Source organism: Colobus angolensis, unplaced genomic scaffold (assembly GCF_000951035.1).
Source record: "Colobus angolensis palliatus isolate OR3802 unplaced genomic scaffold, Cang.pa_1.0 Scaffold249, whole genome shotgun sequence".
Classification (NCBI taxonomy): domain Eukaryota; kingdom Metazoa; phylum Chordata; class Mammalia; order Primates; family Cercopithecidae; genus Colobus; species Colobus angolensis.
In genome coordinates, this window is record NW_012115699.1 from 8,059 (window position 1) to 19,729 (window position 11,671).

At 43.8% G+C, this 11,671-nt stretch overlaps 1 protein-coding gene across 1 annotated transcript in view; it reads left to right on the forward strand.

The window, feature by feature from the left end:
• The first annotated feature begins 453 nt into the window (after nt 1-453).
• The window catches only part of STAMBP (STAM binding protein), a 47,717-nt gene continuing 36,499 nt past the window's right edge, over nt 454-11,671 (forward strand). Inside the window, exons 1-3 of the mRNA XM_011946035.1 lie at nt 454-532; nt 867-972; nt 2,308-2,522. Coding sequence (XP_011801425.1) covers nt 2,320-2,522 — 203 coding nt within the window. The 5' untranslated portion in view covers nt 454-532; nt 867-972; nt 2,308-2,319. The remainder of the gene's footprint in view (nt 533-866; nt 973-2,307; nt 2,523-11,671) is intronic.

The following is an 11,671-nucleotide window of genomic DNA, read 5'->3' on the forward strand; positions in this document are numbered from 1 at the left end:
CCTGCCTCAGCCTCCCGAGCAGCTGGGACTACAGGCGCCCGCCATCTCGCCCGGCTAGTTTTTTGTATTTTTTAGTAGAGACGGGGTTTCACCGTGTAGGCCAGGATGGTCTCTATCTCATGACCTGGTGATCCACCCGTTTCGGCCTCCCAAAGTGCTGGGATTACAGGCTTGAGCCACCGCGCCCGGCCAAATCAAAATAATTTTAAAAGCAAACCTTAGCTTGGTCATTGGTTCCACCTTCTTCCTTGTTCCTTTTCCTTTACCAAGATGGCCGCTGTGTCGTTCGCGCCTCATTGGTCGGATTTTCCGCAGGTGCCGATTCTAGCCCCACCTACTAGCTCTCCATTCCAAGTCCTAAATCATTGGGAATATAATAGACAGACGAGCGGGAGTGGGCGGAGCGGGCGCCGGATGTGACGTTTCCGGAACCTCCGAGTGTCATCCGCTGGGAAAGGTGGGGAAGGGTCCCGGGAACGTGGTGGTTCAGTGCCTCCAAGCGTGGTCGGACTCTGAAGGGGGAGCGGCCGCCGTGAGTGTGGGGCCTGTAGCCTTCTCTCCCCGAGTCCCCTGCCCGGCTTGCCTCGCTCGAGGTACCCGAAGGCTTCGGTCTCCGCGGGCTGGCGCCTGACCAGCCAGGCCCAGCGCTCTCCTGCCTACTGCGTTTGAAAGATCCCGAAAACCCTGGATGATTGTGCCTGGGGTTGGCAAGTTGGTCTTGGGTGCCTTCAAGAGGGTTCCTCAAACAGGTGTCGATAGAGCCCTCCCCACTGTATATGCCCTCTCCGCTCATTCCGTCTACTTCCTTTCTCCTCCTCGTTTTTCCCCCTCGGTCCTTCACGCCGCCTTTCCCCCCTCACTTGCAGATGCTGCATCCCCTTTTTGGAATTGCTCAACCGGGTGGTAACCAGCGCGGCTTCCTGGCCTCGGGAGGTGGTTCCTTTCTTAACCCACAAGAACCTCTCCCAAGAGGTACTGAGATGCGACGAGCATCCTCTGTTTCAGTTAACTTTCATGGACTGTGGACTAGGTTTACTAATTACTTGGGGAGGTTTTAGATACGCGTGCGGCTTTCCTAGTCCCTAAAGAGGCCTCGTGAGAGGTGGACTATCTCTGCCTCCCTAGTAGTCCTCACAGCTTTTGTGCTCTTAGTGAGGGTGTTTTAGAGGGGAAGCTTTGTGGAAGAATTGTGATCCGAATATTGAAGAGACCTAAAGATGGAATTGACTGAGAGAAGACTACCCCTGAGGGAAGAGTTGTAGTAGAAAAGAAAAACTGGATAGACAAATGAAACTGAAATGTGAGGATGCCTGGGCAGATTGGAATCCTGACTGAAGCAAAAGATCTCTGTTGCGGAGGGCCATTTGCCACAGGGCCTTGAATTCCAAGATTTATTCTACTGTAGTTTGTATATTCTAGAGCATACTGATCAGGGTCTGCTGTAATGCAGTGTGTGTCAAATGCCCAGATTTATTTTGGAGATGATAGTGGCGATATCTGGTTGGAATTTGGAATCTGATTCTAACAGCAACTATATCTAGAAAGACTAGAATTACTGGAGTTTTGGGACCCCAGGGGTTTTTGCAATGCAAGTTACCATCGTGCCTTTTTGTTATTCAGAGTGTTTAGTCTATGAAGATGAGTAAATGGTTGTTTTCAAGATTCAAATCCCTTGCCATGATAATGATAAATGATTGATTTTATAGATTGACTATAGTAGTTTAGTGAGCAGAGTTACAATTATGAGCATTAATTCCCAGACCAGTTCCCCTAACTCACCTTGTGCTCAAATATGAAAAAGGACACCACAGAAGATGTCAATTACTCTCAGATTAGATAAAAATGGTCAACCTTGAAGTCAGTGAACAATCCTCACGAAAGTTCACTGAGTGCACTGTGCCAGGTATTGGGGTGGAGGTATGTGGGTATCTGGAAGGAGAAATAATAGAAAATAAAAGATGCTGTTCCCACTCTTACGGTGCTGTGGGTGGAGCCACTTAATGGCAAGAATTTGATTAACTTGAACTGAACTTTTGGTTGGCCCACTGTGGTTCTACTCCTTATAACACCTAATTATGGCACAGGGGTTGTACGTTTTCGAGTCTGCCAGTCCTCTCATTGTTATGATTTGGACTTCCTTGAGGGTCTCAGCCTTCTTGTAGGAAAGTCCTTATTTAATAGGTGCCACAGCGTTTGGCGCCTATTAAATACTTTCTTCTTAAGATAGAGGTCTGTGAGATAAACTGTAAGACTGTGCTGGGATGATGGGGGCAATGGTATTGATGCCATCTGTTTTTTCTGTCTCAGAACTTGGTCCTGATGTCTGACCATGGAGATGTGAGCCTTCCGCCCGAAGACCGGGTGAGGGCTCTCTCCCAGCTGGGTAGTGCGGTAGAGGTGAATGAAGACATTCCACCCCGTCGGTACTTCCGCTCTGGAGTTGAGATTATCCGAATGGCATCCATTTACTCTGAGGAAGGCAACATTGAACATGCCTTCATCCTCTATAACAAGTATATCACGTAAGACACCTACAGTTTCCTTTTTCCTTTCTGGTGACTGGTGCCTTGCCTATTTGGCTCAGAATTGCTAAAACCACAGAACTTCACAATATCATCAACATTAATCATTTTTGCTGGCAACTCCTACATATTGGCTGTCCTTGCCATTCAAAGACATGAGTGCTGAAAGTGTTATTTTCATGACTCAGTAATTTATGAGTAAGAGATTTAGTTCTTTGGCCTATGCCCACATAGCCCAGCTGTTAGACAAAAGAGTTGGTGGTTAAACTAGACATGTTATGTACTGATGAATGCTTTTACTGTTCTCTTTCTACTAAAGCAGCCAATCATAGGATTATTGTTGGGGTCTAGCAAAGCCGACATTCCTCACTTGTACTTATTTTGTAGCAAATTTAGTGATACAGGAAAAAATTTTTTCCTCTTAACCTTTATCATAATCATGCAAATCATCAAATAATTAGTAACTGCCTACAGTTTGTGTGACTCATCATAATAAGACCTTTCCCTTGAGTTGTTTATCATCTTAGGGTAGGCAGCATAAGTAGAAGATTTCAGTACTATTAACAGCAAACAACTTCTAAAACTCCATTGACAATGAAATGATACGTAATTTAGAAAGGGAATAATGTTAAAGGTCTTATTTATCATTTCTAATCTTGGTCTTTCACACTACCAGAACTTTTAAAAAAAAATTACAATGTATTTGGTTCTTAGTAGCTCATAGTGTATTTCACCTGCATAATTTCATTGGATCTTCACAGTTCTGTGTGCATGGAATAGGGCACACTACCCTACATTCTACATATGAGGAAGCAAACTCAGTGTTTGGTGATATGCTCATGTTTGAAGTGACAAAACCTTGGTTTTCTGACTCCTAATTCAGGGTTTGTTCTACAACATAGGTCCTGTTCTTCTTGTTTTCCATTTAGTAAAGTTCTAGAGTCAGAGGTAGTCTTCTGAGATCATAGTCATGAGTCATACTGGCTATTTTTTGGTTTTTTATTTTACTACTGATTTTTGAGTAGGTAACATATATATAGTACAGAATTCAGAGGCACAAAAGAATAATTACAGTTAAAAAGTAAGTCTCGGCCAGGTGCAGTGGCTTTCGCCTGTAATCCCAGCACTTTGGGAGGCCGAGGTGGGCAGATCACCTGAGGTCAGGATTTCAAGACCAGCTTGGCCAACATGGCAAAACCCCGTCTCTACTAAAAATACAAAAATTAGTTGGGCATGGTGGAATGTGCCTGTAATCCCAGCTACTTGGGAGGCTAAGCAGGAGAATTGCTTGAAACCAAGAGGCAGAGGTTGTAGTGAGCCGAGATTGTGCCACTGCACTCCAGGACTCCAGACTAGATGGCAAAGCAAGACTCTGTTTCCAAAAAAAAGAAGGAAAAAAAAAGTTTCCCCACACACTCCTCTTTCCCCCCAAACCCTTGGTTCTCCTCCCCAGAGACAATCACTCTTAGTAGTTTCTTAGATATCTTCCAAGAGATGATACACACATACCAGTTTTATCACATTAAGTTTTTGATCACATACTCCTCTAAAGCAGGGCTTTTCAATTTTGGCCCTATTGGCCTTTTGGACTGAATAATTCTTTGCGGTGGGAGCTGTTCTGTGTGTTACAGAATGTTTAGCAGCATCCCTGGTTTCTGCTCACTAGATGCCAGTATGCCCCCTCCCCACTGTGTGACAACCAAAAATGTCACCAGACATTATCTGATGTTCTCCGAGGGGCAGAATCACCTCTGTTTGAGAACCAGTGCTCCAAACAAAAGTGTGTGGAAGAGTGGACTGTCTAGGATTCATATTGTAATTGTAGAGTGGAGAAATGGGGCTGCTATTGTCTTTTTTATTTAGAATTGTTGCCTGTGTTAAGAGGAGAAAACCTTAGACAAGTTAAATTTAACAGAGTTTAATCCAGTAGAAAAAGGTTCAGGGAACACTCAGGACCAAAAGTGGTGCAGAATGTTCCACCCCATAGTGGAGGTTGTGCAGGTTATATTTATAGTCAGAGAAAAGGAAATGAGATACAGAAATAGCCTGATTGGCTACAGTTCTGTATTTGCCTTATTTGGTCATGTCTTGGCAGCCTTTAGCCTCCGATTGGCTGGAGGTTTCAGCTGTTATGATTGGCTGAGACTCAGCTATTTGTTATACTTGTAACCTAACTCTTACGTTAAGTTACAGTTTGTTTATACATTAAGTTAGGTTACAGTTCACTATCTTTGGAGGCAGCTTTAACTTAACACCTGTTTCCTTAAAGATCTGTAGTTCTTCAATGCCATTGTGCCATTTCATGTGGCCTCAGTGTTGTTAAGGTTTCACAGAATTATAATTATATTTCTGCTTCTCTTTACTATTAGGAGTTTTTCATTCCTAGGCACACGATTTATTTTCCTGAGCAGTTTTTTTGACTCTGTCCTCTTTATATACTCTACTACTGGTAGAAAGAATATTCCTATGTATTTCCTATAAGCTTGTAGATTGTTCTCTCAGAATGAAACCCAGGGGCACAATTCCTTTGGAGAAACACTAATTCAGAAAGTTCGGTAGGATCGTGGAATCACTGTACCAGGTATTTTCTGAAGGGCCTTCAGAATCCTTTTGCCCTACAATAGAAAGGGCTTTCAGGGCAAAGACCATATTCATTCAATACATATGTGTTGAGTATACCTGCTATCTGCATGGCACTGCAGTAAGTCCTGGACAGCAGTGAGTAAAATGGCCCCTATCCTTATTGGTGTTCCTTTATAGGTATGGGAGAAGACAATAAACAACCAATAAATACTATTGACACTTGAACAACACAGAAGTTAGCACCAATCCCCCATGCAATCAAAAATATACATAGCACTGGGCGCAGTGGCTCATGCCTGTAATCCCAGCACTTTGGGAGACCGAAGTGGATGGATCACTTGAGGTCAGGAGTTCAAGACCAGCCTCGTCAACATGATGAAACCCCATCTCCACTAAAAATACAAAAATTAGCCTGGTGTGGTGGCGGGTGCCTGTAACCCCAGCTACTTGAGAGACTGAGGCAGGAGAATTGCTTGAGCTCAGGAAGTGGAGGTTGCAGTGAGCCGAGATCACACCACTGCACTCCAGCCTGGGGACAGAGCGAGATCGTGTCTAAAAAATATATATATATGTGTGTGTGTGTATAATTTTTGACTCCCCAGAAACTTAACTACTAATAGCCTACTGTTGACTGGAAGCTTATTGATAACATAATCAATGATCACATACTTTGTATATTGTATGTATTATGTACTATATTCTTACAGAAAAGTAAGCTTGAGAAAAGAAAATGTTATTGAGAAAATCATAAAGAATAGAAAATATAGATACTATTTGTTAAGAGGAAGTGGATCATTATGAAGGTCTTCATCCTTGTCATCTTCATGTTGAGAAGGCTGAGGAAGTGGAGGGGTTAGTCTTGCTGTCTCAGGGGTGGCAGAGGCGGAAGGAAATCCATGTATAAATGGACCCACACCATTGAAACCCATGTTGTCCAAAAGTCAGCTGTAGTCAAGAAATAAGGAAAACGCTATGAAGGCAATGAAAAGAGTACTGTGATAGAGAATAAGAAGGGGTTTATGACTAGAATAGTCAGGGTAAGGTCTGTCTGAGAAGACAAGATTTAAGCTGAGATTTGAGGGATGCAATAAAGTTGGTCATTCCAAGAGCATAGGGCAGAGTATTAAAACACAGGTAACTATGTGTTTAGAAGTGCTTAAGTGGGAAAGACCTTAGCATGTTCTGGGGATTGAAAGATCATTGTGTTAGGAGTATAGCCAGAGAAGAGGGAGGATGACTCCAGGTAATCTGGAGAGGCAAGTGGGGCTGGATCATGCAGGACTTTATGTGCCATGGTAAGGAGTCTGTTTTTTATCTTGAGAGTAACAGCAAGCCATTGAAAAGTTTTAAGTGGGATTCAGACCTAAATTTACTTATTATTTTTTTAAAGAGATGAGGTCTCAGCCAGGCATGGTGGCTCACGCCTGTGATCTCAGCACTTTGGGAGGCCACCCAGGAGTTCGAGACGAGCCTAGCCAACATGGTGAAACCCCATCTCTGCTAAAAGTACAAAATTTAGCTGGGCGTGGTGACCCACGTCTATAATCCCAGCTGCCCAGAAGGCTGAGGCAGGAGACTTGCATGAACACGGGAGGCGGAGGTTTCAATGAGTCGAGACCGCAACACTGCACTCCAGCCTGGGTGATAGAGTGAGACTCTGTCTCAAAAAAAAAAAAAGGTGTCACTAATGTTGCCCATGCTGGTCTCGAACTCCTGAACGCAAGCGATCCTCCCTTCTCAGCCTCCCAAAGTGCTGGGATGACAGGTGTGAGCCTCCATGCCCAACCAATTTTTTTAAAGTATAAATTTTCACTGTTGTGTGGTAAATGGTGGAGCAAGTGTTAAGAGAAGGCAGGGAGACTAGTTAGGAAATTCTTGCAGGCTGGTGGCTTGAAGTAGTGTGGCAACATGGAAAGAGGCAGATGGATTTGGTATTTTGGAGGTCAAGTCCATAGGACTTACTAATGGCTTAGGGAAAAAGATACTGTGGAGGTTAATGTTATGTTTCTGCCTTGAACAACTTAAACGATGGGGTAGTCCATGTATTGAGATGGGAAAAGTGGGATCTAAAGAGGGCTGGGTAGCGGGGAGATTTAACTGTTCACGTTTGGGGTTTTTTTTGACATGTTAAAATTTGAGATGCCTGTGAGATATCCAGGTAGACATGTCACGGTCGAATGTACCAATCTGAACTCAGAAGACTGAGGTCTGGGCTGGAAATACAGTCAAAGGAGTCCTCAGCATACAGATGGTTCCGAAGTCATGAGAATGGCTGAGATTTTCTTTTTCTTTTTTTTTCCTCTGTAGAAATTCATTTTATTCTTTTTCAGACTATTTTCAAAAGAAGCAGTGGTGTACTGTTTTTCTAAAAATATGCCTTTATAGATTTATATATATATATAATAAAATCCATACAGGTATTTACATGATTGCTACCTACAAAATTACAGCACTGTGGTATGTACACATCTATAGGTACATTCTTTCCACGCATCCCTACTGTGCTTTGCCCGTGTGAAGGAGGAAGACTGAATCAGTTGTGAGCAGCTGAGGGCTGGCCTGGCCGTGGAGTCTCTGAATGGAGGCTTGGGTGGAGGAGGTGAGGCGACTGCCAAGGCAGGAGCAGCAGCTGTTGCAGAGCTGTCCTGCAGGCCAGCAGGCAGCATCTGGAGGCTCCCAGCAGCCTCCCCCTCCCCTCCACCCTGTGGTGCCCGTGCTGCCCTAAAGGTGGGGTGGCTGACCACAGACCCCTCTGGTGCCATTCTGTGGCCTGGACTTGCTTGGCTGGGCCAAAAAGTTGTGTATGTGAGGGGTGGAGTAGGGAGCTGTGGGAAGAGAAGACCCCGTGCAGCCCCAGCCCTGAGCAGGGGAAAGGACTGGATGGCTAAAGCCTGCAGATGACTGGTGAGAATGCTCCGCTTGGCCTGGCCCTGCTAAGGGGCAGGGACTGGAGGCGGGGAGGGAGAGCAGTGGCCACCTGCTGGGGGACAGGGCCTTCTTCCTCCCTGGGGCTCAGCGGATGGCCTCAGCTGAGCTTGAGTAAGCCCTGGCTCTTAGGCCGTGCGGCCAGAGGCTTGGCCTCCTGCCAGCAGAGGTGCATGCACATGGCGGAGGGGCTGCCATCTCCCCTTCAAACCTTGAGCCAGGGGCTGGGGAAGAAATGGAGGCTTAGGCCTGGCCAGCTGCCCTGTAGGATTAGGTCCCCAGGGCTCAGGACTCCTGAGGCATGCAGAGAAGGGCCTGAGAATAGCTGAGATTTTCTAGTGAAGGGGCTCTTAATCTGGGGTCCAGGAACCTCACAGAGATTGACTGATAGAATTCAGGGGATCTGTGAATGGGAAAATCCCCATTGAACCTGTGAACCTGAATGGGAAAAACTTTTCTTATTTTTTCTAACCACTGACTGAAATTTAGCATTTCCTTCCATTTTGAATGCAGGCCTCAAAGTACTGTAGTAGTAATAATATTTGTAATTTTGTCACCAGTAGAAATCAAGATACTTTCATATTGCATTACAGTTGTTGCTGACATCTCAAAATAGCATCTAAACATCACTACTTCAGAATTACAATACAGAATTATTAGACCTACAGCTAGATCCCATTATCAAATGCATTGATAAAGGACACATTAGGCCCGGCGCAGTGGCTCACGCCTGTAATCCCAGCACTTTGGGAGACCAAGGCAGGCGAATCACGAGGTCAGGAGATCGAGACCATCCTGGCTAACATGGTGAAATCCTGTCTCTACTAAAAATACAAAAAATTAGCCGGGCATGGTGGCGGGCGCCTGTAGTCCCAGCTACTCGGGAGGCTGAGTCAGGACAATGGTGTGAACCCGGGAGGCAGAGCTTGCAGTGAGCCGAGATCGCGCCACTGCACTCCAGCCTGGGCAACAGAGCGAGAATGTCTGGAAAAAAAAAAGAAAAAAAAAAAGAACACAATACGAAGAATATATCACAGTTTTTAAAATTTTTGAAAACTGTTTTTCAATAAAATTGGGGTAGTTCTGGTAATCCTTTGTACTTTAAGTTATACCTTAAAAAAATTCCTCTGAGAGGGTCCGTGGAACATAAAACATCAAGAATCTTTCTTAATAAGACTATGGAATGAGAAGAGAAGGAGCCTAGGACTGAGCCGTGAGATTGGTTAATGGAGGGAGAGTCAACAGGGGAGATTTTCTTTGAAGGAAGGTTCAAGAGGGAGGAAATCCAAGAGAGAATGATGTGGTGTCATGGGAGCCAAAAGAGGTTAGTGTTTGAAAAAGGAGAGTAGCCATCTATGTCAGATGGGTGAAGACAGAAGATTGGCCTTTGGGTTTGGTAAGATGATGTCATGGGTGATGTTGGTAAGCAGTTTCGCTGGATGGATTACAGAGACCCTAATTAGAATGGGTATAAAGGTGAATGGACAGTAAGAAAGTGGAGGCAAAGGGTATAGAGCTGAAGGTGACAATTTTTTTTTCTATAAGGGACCAGAGAGTAAAAATTTTTGGTTTTGTAGGCTACTTGCTCTCTCTGTCACTACCTCTGCTTTATAGCATGAAAGTAGCCATAGACAACACATAAATGAATGGATGTGACTGGTTCCAGTGACACTTTATTTACAAGAACAGATGGTTAGTTGGATTTGGCACACCAGCTGTAGTTTGCCAACCCCTGGTGTAGACAACTCTTTGGAGAAGTTTGGATGGGAAGGGAAGTAGAAAAATGGGGAACTAGTTGAAGCGGGACAAGGAGCGTGTGAACGTGTGTATATATTTTAAGTTGCGAGATTTTAGAGCATGTTTTTGCTGATGGAAAAGGAGCCTATGGAGGAGCAGAGGCTGACGGTCCAGAAGAGAGCTTAGTTGTAGTAATAAACTCCTCAGAAGGCAAGAGGGGATAGGATTAAGAGTATATGGATGCCTAAGGAATTGTTTTTTATGTCACTTAGTGTTATTTTGAGTGACATGTTAGTGTTAACAGCAAGACTGATATGGGGAATTTGTCCCTGTCACTTATAGGACCATTTAAAATGATGAACTGCTAGGAGATTTTGGTGGGGATGAGATTTTGCAGCTCATTTACTTGGTTTGTGGGAATTAGGGTTTAATTTGGAATTTTGTTGTATTGGCTTTACCTGAAGTAATTAATGTAGCTACCTTCACTTTTCTTGGAGATACCTTTAAAATCCTGATTCTGATTCTGTGAACAGAAAATCACAGCAATTGCAAAGAAATTCTAGCTCAGTGATTCTCAGTCTGTTTTCTATTGTATTTTACTTAGTATTTTCCTATCAATAACAGTGGCTCAACTTTGGCAGTTACTACCACCAAGGAGAAAAGAGAGGGGAATATACATGTACCTCACCACTCCTCTGCCTCCCCTACTACAGAGAATCATTTTTCTAGACCTTTTGCGGATACTTTCTTTACTTCAGGATTTTAAAAGGCATGTTTGTTCCTTTTCCTGGAGCAGTTCAGGCATCTTAATGATCTCAGGCATATTTCCCCCCTCAGTAGCTTCCCTAATGTAGGAATGCTTTGCCTTTTGCAGACCCCGGTATAGAAGAAAGAGTTCAGCATATTAAATCAGTACATATTTTCATGATGAGCACAGACAATAAACCAGGCAGTGGATTCTTTCACAGCTTTTTATGGTCATCAACTAGGCTGCCCAGAAGGGAGTGAGAGTATTCAGGCAATTCCTGTCTGCTATGTGAGCCTCTTGGAACATCAAACCTCTTTCTGAAAATGAACTGTCACCTGTGTTGAAGATGTTTGCTGGGATTGGGGTTTATAGACTGAAGAAGGTTTCATGTGTGATCATGCTTACTGTGCTGAGTAACTTTTAAGACTGGAAGAATCAAGATGAGGATCCTTAATGCATCCATGTTAAAGAACTTTTGCTTGACTTTTTGAATTAGTTGTTTTCATACAAAATGAACACTTATTCATGATTTAAAATTTTTTTCAAACACTACAAGGGAGACATTAAAGTGAAAAGAGAAGTCTCATCTATCAGAGCTGGCCAATATTGTATTTCTGGCATGGATGAGATGTGATTAAGCTCTTGGGGCCCCCATGTGTCCTTTTCCTTAAAGCATCAATGGGTTCATACCACGTATTCTGTTCTGCGACTTGCTTTCTTCACAGTAGTGTCTTCCATATCAGGACATACTGAGCCATCTCATTCTGCCTCAGGGCTATTCCATCTGCCTGGAACATGATTCTGGAACAGTCCCAGATTCATGGCTCACTCTTGTCTAGTCCTTACTCAGTTGCCTCCTTCTTGCTGATGACTTCCTTAGCTGCTCTATCTCAAATTTCAACCATTGCCCTATCACTTTCTATCCCCCTTCCCTATTAATGACTTTCCTAGCATACTTCTGTTTATTGTCTGTTCCCCCACTGTAATGTACACTCTATGGTGGGGAGGAATTTTTGACTGTGTTGTTCACTGCCATATCCCCAACCTTTAGAATAATCTGGACCCCGTAGTAGATGCTCAGTAAATATTCACTGAATGAATGGGTGAATGATTACATTGTCTTCACATTTGAATGCACATAAATTTTTTTTTTTTT